The sequence below is a fragment of the Monomorium pharaonis genome, chromosome 2 (genome assembly GCF_013373865.1).
Source record: "Monomorium pharaonis isolate MP-MQ-018 chromosome 2, ASM1337386v2, whole genome shotgun sequence".
NCBI classification, from domain to species: domain Eukaryota; kingdom Metazoa; phylum Arthropoda; class Insecta; order Hymenoptera; family Formicidae; genus Monomorium; species Monomorium pharaonis.
The window spans coordinates 31,004,677-31,024,729 of NC_050468.1; the positions used below are offsets into that span (position 1 = coordinate 31,004,677).

The 20,053-nt window shown below is 34.1% G+C and overlaps 1 protein-coding gene and 1 long non-coding RNA gene across 7 annotated transcripts in view; one reads left to right on the top strand and one right to left on the bottom strand.

The window, feature by feature from the left end:
* LOC105831779 (nephrin) overlaps positions 1-17,776 on the bottom strand; it is a 274,107-nt gene extending 256,331 nt beyond the window's left edge. For all 6 annotated transcript variants that reach the window (XM_036283082.1, XM_036283081.1, XM_028194117.2 and 3 more), the window contains exons 1-2: positions 17,644-17,776; positions 7,278-7,661 (exon numbers count right to left, since the gene is read on the bottom strand). In XM_036283082.1, coding sequence (XP_036138975.1) covers positions 7,278-7,386 — 109 coding nt within the window. In that variant the 5' untranslated portion in view covers positions 7,387-7,661; positions 17,644-17,776. The remainder of the gene's footprint in view (positions 1-7,277; positions 7,662-17,643) is intronic.
* Positions 17,777-18,409: 633 nt separating this feature from the next.
* The window catches only part of LOC118644477, a 48,265-nt gene continuing 46,621 nt past the window's right edge, over positions 18,410-20,053 (top strand). Inside the window, exons 1-2 of the long non-coding RNA XR_004962252.1 lie at positions 18,410-19,181; positions 19,948-20,026. This is a non-coding gene — a long non-coding RNA (uncharacterized LOC118644477). The remainder of the gene's footprint in view (positions 19,182-19,947; positions 20,027-20,053) is intronic.

Genomic DNA, 20,053 nt, shown 5'->3' on the forward strand with positions numbered 1-20,053 from the left:
GCCTTGTATAAACTGCAGCCATGATTGGTTGTCTCGCTTTTGCGACGTATAGTCTATGACATTAACCGCTTAAACTGGTACGCTGAAACTAGGCGCGTAAAGCCATATCTTCGTTTACGTCGCAAATTCATCCCATAACTTCTACCATATCACCTTTTTTGATATAGGATTTTCCAGAATTTTATAAATTATAGCAATTTTAGTTTACTTTTATGTAAGATTTGTTAAAGTATCCGAAAATAAAGTTTTTTAGCATATTTTATAATTTCAAGCAGATTTTTTAATTTAAATATCAACTCGCAAGATACATAAGCTTGAAAATTGAAAACAGTACATGTAATAATTTTGTAAAAAGAGAAATTTTAATTAATTAAAAAATTCGTATATCAGAGATATCTTGTGTTTAGGATATTATAAAATATTACAGAATATTATAAAAAGTTTGGATTTCAGTATCTATAGAGATCAACTTACAACAAGTGTAGCTAGAAATAAAAATTGAAATATGAACCGCAATAATACACGATCGAGAGAGGCAATCCACTAATTCCTCTCTCTTTGAAATTTAACGCAACACCGACGCTCACACTCGGTACACCTAGCAAACGGTAAAAAGCTCGTTCTGTCGCGAAAGCTTTCGCGCGTAAACAAACGTTAGCCGCATCGAGTTGATGCTCCTATCCTAACTTTCCTCTTTGCTCTTTTCACCGACATGTTGGCATCCCGCGCACTTCGATTTTCTCGCGACTTTTCATCGTTCCCAACGGCCTCATCGGCGCGAATCAACGAACCGTGTGCCAGCATGATTTTTACTTATGTTACATCGTGTAAATCAAGTCGTTCGCGAATGATTGATATCCGCGTCTTGATGCATGCATCAAATATCATGTCATTCAAACGATCCAGTTTTCTCTTATCTCTCTGCTCCTCTCTGATTTTTATTGGATTCATATATACATATTATAAATCTTAAAATAAGAAAAAATGCATTTCTTATAAAATGTTTTAATTAATTTTAATAATTTTTCTTTTGAACGAATATCATTAAAACTATTACGTTATTTTACAAAAATTGTTACTATATAATAATTTTGATAATATTCGATCACAAGAATATCATCAAAACTATTACGTCAAAAATTATTACTATGTAATTTTGATAATATTCGATTAGATATTTCAAAAGCAAAAGTGCTTTAAAAATTTTTAACATTAAAATAATATTGGAATTTTTCCATAATCATATAACGGTTTAAACATTGTAAAATTTTTATTTAAAAAATTTCGGTAAGCTTCGAAATAACGTTTTATCCATTAAATCTGCAAATGAGTACATGTAAAAAGTATCTCTTATATTCGCTTACCCTGTATGTGATACAATATAGAAACTCATAAAAAAATGAACGGGGATAGTCTTTTCAGTTTTTTTCCTTCTTATCCTTCTCTTTTTACATTTTTATATAAATAGTACATTTATTGAAATATTTAAATTAATAATAAAACTTACAATATACATATACTTTGAGTATATATCAAATTTTTATATAACAAAAATTCATGTCGAAATACATATTCTAAATAAGAAAATAAAATTGCGCGCATAATAGAAAATATGTTATACAGTGCATAATGCCAAATTGTGCGGTTGCCAGACAAGTCGCATTCAAACAACGAGTTTTTGTCGGTGCATAACGCGACATGTATTTTACTTCCGTAAGCTGACCTACTAATCTAAGAATTAATTAAATCTGCTGTAGCAGCGAGATTTCATTTCATGTAATTCTTCGTGTATATTGCTCGTATAATTCACTTCATATATGACTATTTGCCAAAGACACGAAAATATATGAAACGATGCCGAATTTTAAAACTGTATTATCTCAGTTCGTTACTTGTTGTTAAAATATTGCAATATTAAAAAATATACAAATATTGGAATATCATAAAATATTTATACTTTCTGTTATATTATTTGTATAATATAAGTATAAATGAGTGAAATCTGGAAAAATGTATTTTATAAAAATATATATAATATAAAAAACTCATAAATGTTACATTTTTATTTAATTTGCTATTCATATTTTATGTATAACTTTTATGTTAAACTTTTAAGCCTCAGAGCTACTGACATTATTTGCAGTACTGCAAATTTTTGGTTTTAAATTTTCGAAAATATCCATGCGCTTTAAAATAAAAATTTGCTTCTAAAACTACAGGATTTCCAATTCTTTAAAATCGTAAAATATTTCTTTACAATCCATCTCTTTCACCTATTTATTTATCTCTCATCGGGAAATCCTTTGCTCAAATCCTATTCAAAATAATCCGTTCATATTACCACTGGGCTGCTCTTCCAGTTCATGAAATATGTATTAAAAGTGCCGTGATGCCGGTATACAAATTAACTCAGCTACCTCAATTTAAAAAGAAAAACGCGGAGACGACGTATCTCATTTGGTTGACGCGTCCTCGCATTCCCCACGGAAACGCCTCGCTCGAAAACTTTCCCGAAGAATCCGACGTAGCGACGTCTAATGCATCTTGACGCGCGTTTCACGAGGAAAATGCGGAAAAACTGCGCAAGCACTGAATGTCGACAAATTCAACCTTCAGGCGGCGAGATCGTGACAAAAAGTCAGATTGGCAAATAACAATGTTCTTATCGAGATTACAGGAGAGTCAATTTTTCAAGTTTTTAGGTACCCTTTTTCAAGTCATGAGTTATTAATGTCAATATTTAAGACAATAAAAGTATTTTGTACTTTCATTTTTATTGCTGCATACCTTTGCTAATTGCTAAATGAGAGAAAAAGAGAGAGAGAGATTTATTGTGGGAAAAATTTTGATCGTTTTTTATATAGTTAAGTAACTTAATATTTTAGCCACATAAGTAAAAATTATCTTTGCGCAACTAAATATGAATGGAACTAACAGAAAGATTTGACTAGTATAACTTAAAAATCTTTGAAATAGATAAAATTGCTTTGCAATTTTTAGTTACACAGAATTAATTTTCAAAAATAAACGTAAAATTAGGGTTCCTAATCAATCCAAATAATTTAATCGTGAGCCCCAAAGTGAGTTATAACCGTATCTTTTATCCCAGAGATAGTCTTTGCCACCTTCTCAAACCATTCTCATTTAAAAACTATTGTAGCTTCGATATTTTAATATTGGATTTTCTCATTTCGAAATAATCTCAAAAATCTGCCATTAACAGATGTCTCAATCAATCTGAGACACTCTGTATAATAATAGTATTTCAGAATTTAATTTAAAATATTAAATTGATATCAGATAAACTTATTTTCAAGGGCTATGATTGTAACGATGGTTGCAAAACTTCACCAACGTCTCTCTTTCTCTTTCTTTCTCTTTTTATCAACCTGCTTTAGCACATATATAAACTTTTGTCCCATAATTAAAAGATTACTGTCAGAAACGATGTCACTTTACTGCCAACATATTCGACAGTCAAGTAATTTACGAACCGGAATATTCCAAACACAAGGTAATATGCGTATGTGACAAAAGAGGAAAGTTTGATGAAATGCGGAGACTTCCTGCAGTTTTAGAAACGTATGAATAAATCATTCCAGAGTCGCGCGCACAACGAGAGCTACAGCATGATACTTTAAAATCTTTCTTGCAAAATTCCTTGCAAAAATCGAAATTAAAGCGGTATAAAAAAATTAAAATTTTCTAATTTCGATAACTAATAATGTTAATAATAAATACATATAATGATAAATTATATATATAATTAGCAAAATGTCTAATTTCAAATTTATAAAAATCTGCATAAAAATAATATTTCTATCATTTACTAAAAAACTTTACTCTTTCCACAATTTGCATTTCATTATTCTTCAAAAAAGAGCAAAATCACTGTTAACTCTTACTTCAGAATCAAATCTCATTTGTAATTTAAAACAATTATCAAAATATTTAGAGGTAAATGGCTTACTCGTTTAATTAGCTGTCGGAGCTTTGCAAACTCCCACGACATTCTCTTACTTTACGCTTCGACTAGCTGTAATTACTTCCGCTTCGCACTTAACATTAAATAAAACATATTCGACGTCATTTAATAGCACAGGCAAGTATGAGTAAAACTGATTACATTCTGATTTCGCCCAAGTTGTTTTCTTGTTGCTGCTATTTTTGTTAATGTTGTTGCGAGGATTACTACGGATCTTTAACAGAGTCCCGTTCGGACGGTAAATATTTAAACGTGAAACGAATCTGAGTACGACCAAGTTGTTCGCTGACGTTGCAATCACGTTGAGCTTTAAACGCGAGGTCGCCTGAGAAATTAACTTGCGGTGATTTAGCGATTCAACTATTAGGACAGCATCAATTCGTAAAATGGGTAATTTCGTTCTCGCTGGAAATTACTAAATAAAACATTTACGTATTTAATTAAAATAATTAAGTCATCCACATTACAATTGTATGTAACAATATTGTACAATTGTTAACGTAAAAATCTTTTTTTTAAAGTTTTTTTTATGCAGTGATATATATATTTCAAGACAGCACACATTTAAATTTTAGAAGATATTGTAATAAAATTGTTTCAAAGAAAAAAGAATTACAAATCCTAAAATAGGTGATTTTATGGAATGCATATTTGCTTCGTGTCAGTGTTCATAAGATGAGATTAAGATTAAGATAGTAACCAAAAATCGTTATATACGTGCCACGTATAATTAATTCGTTCATGTCAGGTATCAATTAAGATAGCAATCAGAAATAGTGGTACATAAATATTAATTATTTCCTCGATTACATCAATCTGTCTATGATAAACTCAATCTATCTACGTCTGTTTAATACATAACTCCAATTTCGACAGTGATTTATCAGCAAAAAATGCAGGGCTACGTCTCGAGCGGTGACGATGTAATTTCTGGAGGAAGGGATGGAGGCAGTCCGTCGCGCATTTTCTTTTCGCATGCAGCGTGGCGCCCAGCCTTGATGGTCCACGAAATAACGGCGACATGGCGATCTCGTTAAAGCCGCGGTGTGTAAAATGGGTTAAAAACCCCTCATTTTCACGCCCGAGGGACGAAATTACGCGGCCGGAATACCCGGTGGCTTTTGTCACCGGGTGATTCAATTGCCACGTTACCAACAAAAGTATACGTCGCTTTGTCCGCGTGTACACAAAGCGACGTTGCCTCGCGCGAAAATTGGAATAATGTCCGACTCGCAAAGAGCCCGGGCGCGTGCCTCCTTACTCATCCATGCAAAGAAAGTAGAAATTATTATGAAATACGTATGCAGATACTTCTTAATAATCCCACTTCCCGACCCTCTCTCAAGTACATTTCTAAGTTTCATTTCGTTTCAATTTCCACAGTCATATGGAGTAAAATCCATTAAAGCTAAAAAAGTGATACGGGGTTTTATTGCTGAGCGCATTAAGCAATCCTATTATTTTAAGATAAAGACAATTTTCCGAATGAGAGCCATATCAACGTTTACGTTTAAATGTCCATTGTCCGATCGGAAATCTTTATTGAAAATTCTTATAGCAGACTTCACGATACGAGCGAGAAAATAACTCAGGCAAAATACCAGAATTTAATTTTATTTATATAATTTAATCAAATTACTTATACAAAATGTTATTTATACTAATTATATAATTCATCGAAAGTATTTTGTGTTATATTAAAAATTTTTTAACTATTGTTTATAAAACTCAATATAAATTGCTTTATGACTTCAATGTAATTAGATATAACGTATTCTTATGTTTCTCAACTATTTATTGTCAGAATTTATCGTCAAAAATCTAAAAGAAAAAATTTGGTTGATACATCATTTAAAACGTACGTATCTCGTCCCAAGTTCACGAATATTTAAATTGTTGCGAATTCGTCTAATATTATCAACAGAGCACTAGTACAAGTGTCGGAAACGATAGACAGATTAAGTTCTGTAATACTGTTTTCGAACTGCGCGTAACAACTAGCGGAGTAATAATTCTCCATCAGTACTATCTATTAACAAGACTGATAGATTTACTCCATGCACATACGATACACAGCGAGACTCAATTGTGTTAAAGCGATCACGTATTCAGCGATCGATATTTACCCCTTTAAAGTACGATAACTCGTATCCTCGAAATTCTAGCTCGCGATATAAGTTATGTAATGATGCGGTTACGTACTGATATACAGATACGGAGAGATTTACATTTTGCGTAAATTTATCTTGAATGATGTGATATGCGCGATTATATCGATTCGCCGTGTATATTTGAATTTTTACAAACACACCAATATTACATCATGATTGTACGATTACGACCGTATACGCGTTTGATAAATGCTATGATACTCTATAAACCTCACGAAAAGTGTCAATCAATAAAAATGTATGAAACATAAACTGTATTCTCCGTTATTTAACTCTCTGGAAACGCGTAATATCATAGCCATAGTATCATAAATTCGATCTCATGTCTGGCTGCGCCGATATGATGTAACAACTGATCATATTTATATTACCGATATATACATATGGGAAAAAGTGTGCGTTCGTCTGTTTTTCAAATCGTACGCCGAGCTTTTACCGAAAACTTTTATTCTGTCACGGATACGCTCGGATTAACTCTCCCCTATAACGGTAGTATTAAACAGAAAGTCGTAACTCCTCTACTTTCCTCAAGAATGATCGATCAAAGAACTTCTGGATGTTTACTGGTCTTGGAAATGTTGAAATAATCAAGCCAATTATTGAAAATGAAATACATCAGCCGTAGGCAGCTGAGCGTGACTCCGCTTTAGCGGAGTTAGTTCAGTTTTATTCCGTAATTGCCACGAAATGATGCATTAACTGACATAGCAAATCCATTAAATTCGTCTTTTTTTTTCTACTTTTCTTAACTAATCGTTTCTTATCTATAAAACATACATTAATATAAAATAAATCTACATTGTTTCAATTAACGCCCCATCCATTTTTATCACAGAAAAATGAACGTATCATGTTTGCAAACCGAGACATTTAACTGTATTACAGTCTTTTAATCAGTTGTTTGATCGTCATTTTGATCGTCAGATATACATCGAACGTATATAAATATTCAATTATATTCCCTTTCTGAAATTCAAATTTAATCCTGTTCGTTCTTTTTACTCCAACTTTTAATACCATCGTCTTTTCGCTACGATGTGAAAAACGTGAAATATTTTTTTCAACTTTGACGACCATTTTCCACGCTCAATCGGCTATAGATTATTTAAGGTAGTACTCACCGACTTCCTGATCGGTTATCCTGGCATAGCAGCTGCTGCAAGCGTAGAGTAGAAGCGTGAGAAGCGACGCGAGGGATCCAAGGGGGGTGGCCATCTCATCTCGAGGCATCTCGACGCCCCGACGTCACGTCACGTTACGTCACGTCACGTCACGTCGCGTAGCGTCAACTCGTGTCAGCGACACACACTTGCCCCGTTCTTCGTCTCCTTTTTACAAACACCCGTCGTCGTCTTCCGCCGCCCCCGCGTCGCGCCGACGAGCAGCGCGAACCAGGACCCAGGTACTCTCGTGTGGAAGCACTTTCCGCGACTCAAACTCTCGTCGTCGAACTTTCCCTCCACAAATTCTTCTCATTCGTCCGCGAATTTTTCCTCGTCTCAAACCTTCAAACATAACCATCAATACACTGAAATCATCAATAAATCACGAGAACTATTTTACGCGCGCCAACTTTCATCTTTCTTTATTTATCTTTTGCTTTACTATCACTCTTCACGCCTATTCTTTTGTATAGAAAATCGAAGAATACGGAAATACGCTTAACAAAAAGAACTTTCAAGTAGAGAAACGTTATGAAAAAAGCAATTATGACGGCAAATAAATTTTTACATTATGTTATGTATATCCAATATAAATTGCCATTCACGAACTTTTGAATCCGCAACATTATTCTGGATTTTAAAGAATGTAACATAAAAAGTGTATCATAATCACTTTTTCTTTAAGATTTTTTTTGAAAAACGTTAGCAAAGTAATCTATTTCTCTTATTATATTCTCCTTCTTTATTTACGTTGAAGGGTAGACATGCAAGGGAGACAACAAATCGCAAGACAAATCGCTAACCTGAGGATAATTCAGACTTTGGATAATCCTGCAGGGCTTTAAGCATCTCAAACTGAAATTAGATTGACCTCGAGATCTATTACTTTGATTTAGAGTAAAACGAGTGAAACTTTATAAATAAATAAAATATTGATTTCTCTTAACCATTAATGTTTACACTTCATAAAAATCTCATAACGTTCACAACGCTCGTTTAGACCCCAACCACTTAATGCTTACTGTGACAAAAGTACAAGTTGATTGTTTTAACTTGAAAAAAATTACTGAATAATCTTTGAACATTCTTTTTTAAAAGGCAATTGGTATTCTTCATAAAACTTGATGTCAAGTATAAAGAAAAAATTCGAGAAGCGAAAAAATTTCTTTCTATTTAAAAATTCATAACTTTTACAATTTTTTATATTTTAAGCTAAAAATTTAATGAGACATTCTTCAAATGTTAGACTTTGAGGACAAAAGTAGTTTAATCATGTCCGTTTCAAACAAGATATTTATTTTAAGAATTAAAATGGTAAATTTTAAAGTAAAAAATTGGAGTAAAAAACAAAAGACTTTTACAAAGTATACTTATTAATTAATAAAAATGTTTTTTATTAATCTCAATATGTACAAAATTATTCACAATTGTTGAGTTAATGTTATTTAATAAAAAAGACCTTATACAAAGTTATTTAAAACTGAGCTTTCTTGAGATCGGTAAAACTGTATAATAGGGACCTATACGAGAAATCAATTGAAAAGTAGTAGATCTTATGTATTGGTCTCTGAATCCAAAATTGTTGTTAGAATTAGGAGATTGCTTGTATTTTTTAAAATATTGTCAGGAAAATTACAAAAAACAGTAAATATTGCGTTTAACGAAGTACAATACACACACACATACATAATATGTTCTCAGAAAACGCGTAAGCGGGGGAGGGGCTTAGCCCTTCCCCCTTCCCTTAATTTTTCCTAACTCTAATCCAACCAATTTTATGTCGTTATTTGGATAATGCGAAAACATTAGAAACGAACAGCGTAGATTTTGTTTCGGGTAGAAAATTGCAAACTCATGTCGTACAGTACAAGCGTGGACATCGTTTAATCAAATGCAATTAAAAAATTAAATATTCGAGCTCGGCATTTTTCTTGGTTTTCGTCCTTTCATTGATTTTCTACACAAAGCAAACCCATTCGGCACTTTTACCGTAATATTATTAAACTTGCACGTAAAGTAAACGACGTCCACGCTTGTACTGTACCACATAGGTTTGCGACTTTCCACGCGAAACAAGATCCACGCTGTTCGTTTCCAATGTTTCCGCACTATCCAAATAGCGACATAAAATTGGTTGGGTTAGTTCTACCTTGAGATCCTTTAGATCCTACAATAAACATGTTGAATTCCTCGATGCACATCGAGATAAACCAACTTTTGCATTAGAAATAGAACTTCTCTTGATTCGTCTGCGAAAAACAGCTATCGTGTTAACTATGTGTGGTACGCGATTAACGCTAGACTAAATACTCAAATTTATCAACGAAACACTATTTACTTCCTTCCTAATGTGGAACTTGCTCGCGTGCAGCGTGTTACGCTTGACACCGCGATTTCGGAAAATTGCGACCTTTGCAAATGTAACGTGCAAGCCAGCGTTACCCATTTCGCGTAAACGCCCTTACGAGGTCTCCCTCTCAAATTCTATTCTGCTGATTTTCCTTTCTCACCTGTAGCGAAACGCACGCAATTCCAATGGCAGTTGCTCCTGCCGCTCAAACTCTCTCGATAGCTGACAGAGAACATTCAGCGTAATCACACGCTCCTGTTTCCTTCTTCCTTCCCTCTCTCTTCTACCTTTAAAAAAAAAAACACTCGCATATCCGGAGAAAGAACAAGCGAGAGAGAGAGAAAGAGTTGCCTCTGCTTCCTCGTGAATATTTTTTCGCAAAATATTTTTTGCATCTATTCCCCCAGGAACAGGAGAAAGCGAGCGAGCAAGCGAGAGAGAGAGAGAGAGAGAAAGAGAGCAACGTGCAAAAATATTTCAGCCAGTGATGCAATTGCTTCCGCCATGGATAATTCGATCGACAAAAATCCAGCAGAAGGAGAACAAAAATATGCACAATCCTAGCCGCATACGCTTGTATTCATATCGCGGTGTATATACAAAAGTGCGCTTCTTGTCCGAGTTTTTGATGCGCGCGCGACAGGCCTCGGTCGATTGTGACACGGCGGAATGACACACACGGCGCACCGACGCTTAAATATCGCGATTGTCGTTTAATCGAGTTACGTGCCCCAGTTATTATTTTATTTACCAATCGGTCGTGCAACAAGTTTATTTCCGGCCGTAGTCGATACTTGCCGTGGCCGCCGCAGTTACCACCCTCGTTATTATCGTGACTCGTGCGTTCGTATCGTGATATATCGCATCGCACACGATTTTCTATTAACTTCGATATAAGATATGAGAGAACGCGCTCGCCGATCGAGACGTTTGCGTTTCAGGGGAAACGGTAACAAAGTGACGTACCTACAAACGTAAAATAATACGTACGCTTTTCATTGTCTCTTTTTCTTGGAAGGAAAAATAAACAAAAGGCACTTTCGTAGGAAACAGAGTTAATTTAAATTTAAAGATTTTTCTCCCTACTGCTATTTCTGGTTTCGTAGATGTTACGAAGAGTTCCCAAGAAGAAAGCATCCGAACGCATTAAAACTTGCAAGTCTCAACGGTATTCATAAAGGACTATCTTTAAAAAGTAATGAAAGTTTTTCAATACCAATTGAAGTAAATTATCGGGGGACACGTTTCGCAGCACGGTCTGCTACAATACCCCCATCTATAGTATCGTTACTTGGGAAATTACAAGCACTTTAAAAACGGATAAGATCGGACATAAATGTGAGATTGTTTCGAAATTGTCGCACTTTGCAAGTGAACCCGACGAAAGCGTAATTGTTTTTATAGATGCCGTAGGTGTATTATATTATGTAAGCAAGTTAACAAAAATAAGACTGAATATAAATCAAAAGTATTGATCGTTCCCTAACTAATGGATTGTTATATTTTACGATATAGAAAACGCACTAATCAAAACTTGAAAAATTAGATCGGATAATATAATAGAATTATTCAGTAGCGATATATTTGAAATGTAATGTTATATCTATCATCAATTTAAACACAATTTCGCTGTAAAACTAAAAGTAATGTTTTATAATAATTATAAGTAAGCAATGCGATTTAAAATACCATGCAGTTAGCACGGAGGAATTACAAATACTTTAAATCGGACGGTTAATGCCGCTCGATGCCGTTCAATACCGGCAAACAACTGCGCCTTTAATTACCTTTCGCGGGTGAGACTTGGAGAAATATAAATAATTAATTTCTCCCGTCGCCTCTTTCCATCCGCTCGAGTATCTAACGAAGCAAAAAATAGCATCAATTTTCACGATGGATGAGTAAACAAACGAGCGAGCGGGAGGAAGCAAGCATGTATCGAAGGACGTACATTGCCCGAGAAATTGCAATGTAAAATTGTAAAATTGCACGCGGGCAGTATCGGACCGTTTAATTCGATACTAATGAACGATTCAATCATGTCCCACGCGCAGATATCACAAGGGACTTGGTAAATTACGAGTCATTATTCCACATAGTCTATACATAAAAGAAGTGCCCGGACAGTTCCATTCGGGAGTTAAACCGCTAACTGAAAATTTGTGCACTAATCCCGCAATATCCCGAACATTTCCACTAATAAAGGAGAAACGGTGGTCTAAAATAAAATTCCATTTTTTTTTTTTTTCAATATTATATGAGATTCCGATATTCTAAATATATGTAACAATATATTACTTTTTTTTAATTTAATGTAATTTAATGTAAGACAGATATAATTAAAATAGATATAAAAATCTACATAAAATCACATATACGACATTTATATCTTAGCTGAGAATTGCTAAAAAGTAATAAGATAAAAGTACTTATAGTTTTATACAGAAAAAAACTCTTTAAAATAATAACAAATTCTATACAAAACTACAATAAATATTTTAAAAAGTTATAATTATAATTAACAAATGTGTTATTTTTGTGCGTATGTACATTAAAAGAAAAAAATAAATAAATAAGAAATAATTATAATTTAACTATAATTCATAATCATTTTCGATGCAAACTATATATTTATAACTATTATAACCATGAATCTGTAACTATTAGTTATTACTATTATATAAATAGTAAACAAATGCTAAAAAAATTATATTATTTATATTCATTATAATTGTGATTACATTTATCACACAGAAATGCTTATTTTATCTTTACTATTCGTATCTCTACCTTTCTCTTTCTCTCTTTCTCTTCTTTCTCTGGGAATATTGTAATTAAATTTCGAAAAACTAAAGTATGTAAAAGAGTATGTTTTATAAAAAAGTAAAAATGTATGATTTATTACTAGCCAAGATAAAGATGTGTGGAAGTATTTGAGAGAATATTGAAAGAGTGTATTTTAAGTAAGATATAAGATTATTCTGTATAACTACAAAAGCTAATAAAGATCATTTATTAATTCATTCATTCTCGACGTTTTACTATATTATTAATATTTAAAATTATTATAATGCATAATAAAATGTAATCACATATACGAAACACTTTTCTCTCAATATTTTTCTTAATAAAGACGTTCAAATGTGAAACATTTCAAAGTTAAAATAAATAATAAAAATGTTGCACGGATTAAGCTCGTATGTTAATTTACGTACGTTACTCTACTTTGAGATTAAATAGAAAAAATTGTTTTTATCCTCTACTACGAATAACAAACGATTTAATTTATTTGATACCTTTATGTTAGAATGAAACTGCGGTATACCAACAAAACAGGAACACTAACAATATCTCGCTGAAAAGTTCAAGTTATATTTGTAAATAAACAGAAAAACCAATTCAAAAATGTTATACACACAATAATTTAGTATACAACTTAGTATACAACTCAAACAAAGTATACAACTTGTATAATACCACAAATGAAAATATTTTGTCATAATAATAAAGCAATATACTCCATTGTTATAATACAAAAAATGTTTCAAGTCATACTTCTTATAATTTATATATAACACTTCAATTAGCTTTTTCTATATACCTGTAATATATATCTTGTTTATCTTGTATCTACTATATTTTAATTAAAATTTCAAATCAATATCCAATTATCCAAGATTTACTTTTGTCTAATACGACAAATGTCGCATTAGAAATAATATATGGTTGTATTTTAGAGAATATTTACCACTAATGGCGTAATCGATTTATCAAAATTCTGGCATGAATTAGAAACATCACGATGCAAAATGCCAGGGATTCTTAGGACAGATCGCGACCAAAATCTATCGATGAAACAGCATAATGTCAGGAATGTAATCGTCTATCTACAGTCATCAGAGAGATTTCCATGTAAATGCATTGACGCATCTATCTATGGTAGAATTATTCGGTGGTCAACCACCCGAAGGATCGAGGGTCGAGCCCTAACCATCTTCGCCGCTCTGATCTCTACACGCTTATAACGTGCCAGACTGACAATAGGTGAATTTAATGATCGCGAGAATTCTGTTTCGCTGCGCATGTGATGTACATATCTCGTATGCGACGTTGTCATTACAGTTGCAGTTTCCGCACTAGATGAAACCGCACTTGTCTTGTCCCCTTAATATTCTATTTAAATCGATTTCGTTAAAAAATACACAGATTCAATAATCCAGTAAAAATTTTGCAATACGAGATTACTGCCGTTGCGACGTTTCCAAGAGGGGGCGACGGGCGATTTGAAATGGACAAATGTGAATCACTGAATTAAATCAATAAAAATGATGCAAATATTTCTAACGGATATTTCAAGTAAGCAAAATATATTTATTTTAAAATTGAAACAAAAATATACTCCATGTCTCGTATAAGTAATTCTTGGCTTTGAATTCTTGACTATAAAGTATGATTTTTATTTTATTTGTAATATTTGTAAATGTATTTATTACTGGAATACATATTATATCAATTTTCCTCATATCAAAATCATAAACAATTAAAATTCAAGTTTTTTTAGCCTTCAGCTGTTTATGTTCTTCATATTTTTTGAAATATTATGTCAATAGAGGCAAACTAAAATGTAAGCGAATATTTCAATATGTCACATTTATACTCTGGGAAAAATAAAATTTTCCCAAAATAAAATATTATAACCCACGATTAAATAATCAAATTATTTGAATTATTCATAATGTTGAACAATTTTGACCGTTTTTTTTTTCTAGTTAAACAACAATATTCTGGTTAGTATCATTTATAAAATACACATAAATAAAAATTATCTTTGCGTAACTAGATATCGACGGGACTATAATTGAGAGATTTAATCAGTATAACTTAAAAATACTTTGAATAGATAAAATAATTAATTGCAATTTTTAGTTAATACAGAGTTAATTTAAAAAAATAAATGTAAAATTAGAATTACGAACAATACAAATAATTTAATTATTTAATCGCGGTCTCCAAAGCGGGTTATAAGCATATTTGTGGGAAAGCTATTATTTCCAGAGTTTTACTTCTCGAAGCTTTATAAATAAGAGCAAAAGTATTCACTTTATTTTATCCGTAATCCAATATGCACAGAATAAATTTATATTTAATTTAATCAAATTTAATTCATTCTATTTAATCGAATTAATCAGTAACATAGACAGACCATTTGCTATTTTAATAAAATGGCTTCTTTAATAAAATATTCAATAAAAATTGTCGATTTTATATTAAAATTAAAAGTTTAAATATATACGATAACGAATATGTATTAACTCATTTATCAAATAAACAAATATATTTTATAACAAAAAAGATAACATAATTCTCAAAAATTAGCTGTTGCAAATTTGGATATATTAGTTTTTTTTTAAATTAAAATTACTAAACTATTAAAACCAAAATTATCAAGTAAAATCAAATTGCATTAAATCTGTCTTTTAAATCCTCGATAAAAAAAGTACAAACAGTAAATAAATTTAATTTTATTTCAATATGTAACATGTTCTGGTAAAAATCGTATTAAACATCAAGGTACGCTGATATTGATGTATCGGCAATACAAATGAATTAGATTTAAGAAATTAATACGACAAAAAAAGGGACGTATCAGCGGTTTCATTCAGGATCCTCGTATCCCAGACAGGTATAATTTCTAACGTGACGCGCCGACTTTTTATAGGAGATTCTTTCATCTTTCCGATCACACAAAGGCATAAATTGTTTTCGTGACTGGCAACGCGCCCCTTTTTCGAGAAAATTGCCAGTCAACGAGTGACAAGCACCCAATTTAAATCCCGTGTAATACGTCTGTGAAACTGTTGCCGGCATTATCGCCGTCCGATTGATCGTTCCATCGCATGTGAACTGCCATCGCCGCCAAAAAAGAGGTTTTTTTTTTTTCGAGAAGAAAGATTCTTACGCGAACGCGTAGATTTAGCATGGGAATTTTACAAAGATTAAAATTCTTCGCAGGAAAGTGCGAAGTCGCTCCAGCGCGGATGCTCGCATACGACGCCATGATGGACGAGATGCATATTTATTCTCAAAATCGCATATGATTTATGATACATGGAAACGGGAGGCGGCAAGCGTCAAGAAACAATGTGACACGATTAAAATTAATTTAAAACTATATTGTACGGAAAGTTTCGAGACACGCGATATATTACATCAGTTTCACTTCATACATGTGACTGATGTGAATATTGTAATACAATTTTATCGCTGCTCATAAATACTTTAGTGATAGAAAACTATATACGGGTTCTATATCGCGGCAAAGCAGGAAATACTCGATATTTCCGTACACGGTAACAAAATATTTCCAATATTCCGTATTCACGTTTTTAGAGCAATATGGTTCGCTTGAAGATAGTAAATAATATCATCTCACTTTTATTTCGACATAAACCCGCCGAATAAAATTCATTCCAATTCTTTCTCAATTCTAACAACGCCATTTTATTTGTACATTTACGCCGATCTCACGTCATCGGTTAAAAAATACTTATTTATACATTTATTTGTTGACATAAAAAAATTTTGGAATAGTTTTATTATTCACCACGCTTTCTGATCACGCATCAACCACGATCAATGAAGCTCGTTGTTGTTATAATTAAAAAATTTTAAATTGGCTCATCGCGAAACTGTCACAAAAATTAAGGGCAAAGGTTGTAAAGTGAGCAGTGTTAACGAGCGTAACAAAGTCGAACGTGACGCTCTGCGAAAAAAATGCTGCGCAATTTTTAATTTGGAATACCGCAATTAAAAATTACGAACGTGTAACTTTTTGTATACGGAAATACGAAATAAGCACGCAAAATCGTGAGAAAAAATGCAAAATTTTAATGATGAAATAATGAAAGAAAAGTAACACAATACGAGAAATGCATTTAACATTACGTTATTGTTGCCTGATTAAGAAATATTCAAAATGGTATTTCAATTTTTATGTATGTAAAAGTACGTGAAAGAACATTCAAATAAACTTGTCAGAACGAAATATGTTTTTGATATTTTCTACGGCAAAATATATTACGTCTGTGAGAGTGCAACAAAAAATCTACGTAATATTGTTTGATAAAATATTTATAAAATATCTCTAAGTTCGAATATAATCGAAATAAGAATTTATTACATTGTAATATTTTAGAAGCAAAACGTACGCATGAATAAATTCGAAAGTTTCAAAAGCCGTTTTTATAAAATAAGAATTAAAATAAAATTTAATTTTCTTGTCATAAAATTTAATACACGAGTATATTTAAATGTACAAATATTAAAATATACACGTATATACATATATATTTGAATGTAATTTTTATATAATTAGTAATACTATAAAATTATATTTAAATTTCATATATAATAACAAGAGGGATAAATTTTTTTAATTTTTATCTTAAAAGACTCGCTTTTCAAATATTCAATTTTGATTTGTTGAATGTTTCAAGCTTTGTTCCAAAAATATTCTGAAACGTTGGAATTGGCAGACGTCGGCAGCAAAAAGTTATTTTCATGAAATATATAATTTCATGGACGATTAAAAACGCCAATCCTCACACGGTTCCAGAAAGCGCGAACGAAATCTTCAGGTTGCTCCAAAATGCTCTTTCTAATATCGTCAATTTGGAGTAGATATTCCTATACGTAATATACGATTATGGATTCGGCTAAATGGCGCAGCCAACGGATGATCAACATTTACTAAATGAGCCCTCACTTATTTGTGCGAGGGGCATTAACCGTATTGACCATTTGGCCGAAATATCGTCCGTCGACGCAAATCGTTAACCTAACCTCTCGCGAACGTTCCATCGATCGTGCGATCATTGCTTTGCATTGTAAACGCCCGCGTGCAATCTCGGCGAGAACGTGAGGGAAGGAGAGGAAAAAAAAAACAGCAAGCGAGGTAAACGCGCGCGATCTTACCGTGTGGAAGATCCTTGGGAGATAACAGTCACAGCACACGGCATTCCCTTTGAGCGCGATCGCCTGTCACTACATCCCGCTTCACGTTCGGAGATTCGATTACCATCGTCAGAAACGCACAGCCTCGCAGCTTCTCACAGGGCCATCCACCGTAATTAATCCTCTCGATCACGAACACACACGAAACCTACCTACTCACGTAGCACACACTCGCGTAAGACGACGGGGGAGAAGACGGAGGGACGGAGGCGAGATCGCCGGGGAAAAGAAGTATACGACGCACTCCTTACGTTGGTGGGCAACTTGTTGCGAGCTGGGACCGCGCGGAGGTTGGCACCTCATTCGGATCAGATTCGGACCGACATTGTCCTCACGTTTCGCGACACTTGTCGGTCTCCCGTCGAGTTTCGAAATAGAACCGTCACCGGTCACTTTCACCACCGCGCGGGATTTCGGAGAGACGTTGAAAAGAGAGAGAGAGAGAGAGAGAGAGAAAGAGAGAGAAAGAGGGAGAGAGAGAGAGAGAAGTGTCTCAAATTCAAAGAGAGCCGCGCCGCTCACTTCACGGCTTTCTCGCACCTCGTGCGAATTGCACAGGCAACTTCGGAGCGGTACCGCGCGCGCGACCGGTAGCCAAGGGTGACTTTTCGCTCGCCGCCGTCACCGTGGTAGGGATAAGGACGCGACGACTGCACGACGGGCACTGAGCGACGTGAGCGCCGAGTGGGGCATGGGGCGCGCGCCGGTCGCTCGCCCGAGCCCGGCCGAAGAACGCCGAGGCGGGCCGAGGCGGTCCGCGGAGTGTGCCCCGGCGCGCGCGAGCGAGCCGGAGCGTCGGAGAGAGCGAGCAAACGGAGCTTCCGCGTGTGATACGTGCGTTTCTCTTCTTCTTCTTCGTCCTCCTCCCTTTTTTTTTTTTTTTGGTTTATTTCCTTTTATTAACGCGCCGATGACCGTGACGCGGTGCGCGCGAATCGTGTTTCCGTTTCGCGAAGGGCGAAATTTACAACGATGATAAATACACCTCCGGGGCGAGCTCTCCGAGAAGCCGGAAGCGAGATCGCTTAGCGCCTTTACTCCCCGACGCCCTTCCGAGCGTCCTGTAACGTATAACGGAACGATATGTATAAGTCGCGCGTCGTCCTCCCGACAACTCGTCGTCGTGTCACGCCGACCGACGTACATAACCTTACGTACGTACGTCGCGCGTTTAATGTCGCGTAAGTTATTCGATATTTGCCGGGTAATGTCGCGTAACTCGTTCGATATTGCGACAGTGATATTTCTAACGTTCTTTTACGCGGCGCGGACCTCTCTCGCGACGATAAACACTCCCCGTCCGACCCGAACACTTCGCGAACCATCGACCTCTACGTTCGATCGCTCCTCTCCGTTGATGTGCCGGGGCTGCTTTCTGGTAGGTAATGGCAATTGACGCGGGGCAACGATTTCGCATCCGCACGGCATATTTATTTTGCCGCGATGGTTATGGACAATGGCCGTCGAACGAGTGACTTGAAACGTGGGTACGTTCGCAGGTATGTAATTGTTGAGAATAGAAATATACTGGAACCCTCGAAAGCTTTTGCGCTCCGCATCGTAAATGTGTATTAACATTTCCATGAATATTTAATCCATAAATCGACGAATATGAGCGTGTATCGTGTATGTATGTACGTTGCGCTAGAAATTATAACACACACGTATGGTGCGCATGAGCGCGTGCGTGTGTGTGCGTTCGTGCGTGCATGTGTATGTGTGTGTGTGTGTGTGTGTGTGTGTATGAAACTCTTGCCCGATGTCATAATTATAATGCAATGTAAACAGCAACGTGAAAACACTTCAATATAACATAAAAATTGCGCTGTAACGATAATATATGATAACATAATTATGTCAACATAAATATTAATAGTAACTGAATAATAAGACAGTATGCAATTATCTCTGCACAGCAAAAATTAGAATCAATTCGACAATCGATTCATATTTAAGCAAACATATAAAATTCTTTTTAAAGAGTTTGATCTTAAATTTAAAAATGTTATATTGTTATTTCAATATTATAATAGTCATCTAAAGAATACAATATGATTATTTTGATAATAATAATTCAAAGATTTTAATTTTTTGTTTGAAAATATTGTCATTTTTATCAAATGTTTCTTTGTGTTTACGTATTATTATTATTGCACAAGGGAATTCTTTATATTATTGGTTTTTTTAACGAGTTAATGTGTGTGTTTAAAAAATATTACATATTTTATACAACTATGATTATTTTATTTTTTTTTTTGCTTTCAGCGAATTCAACCAATTCTGTGTGAAGTAATTTTGTAATAACGCACGTGCTATTGACGTACCAGGCGGCTGATCACACACGGTAAGTTATTAGAAGTTATAATTAATA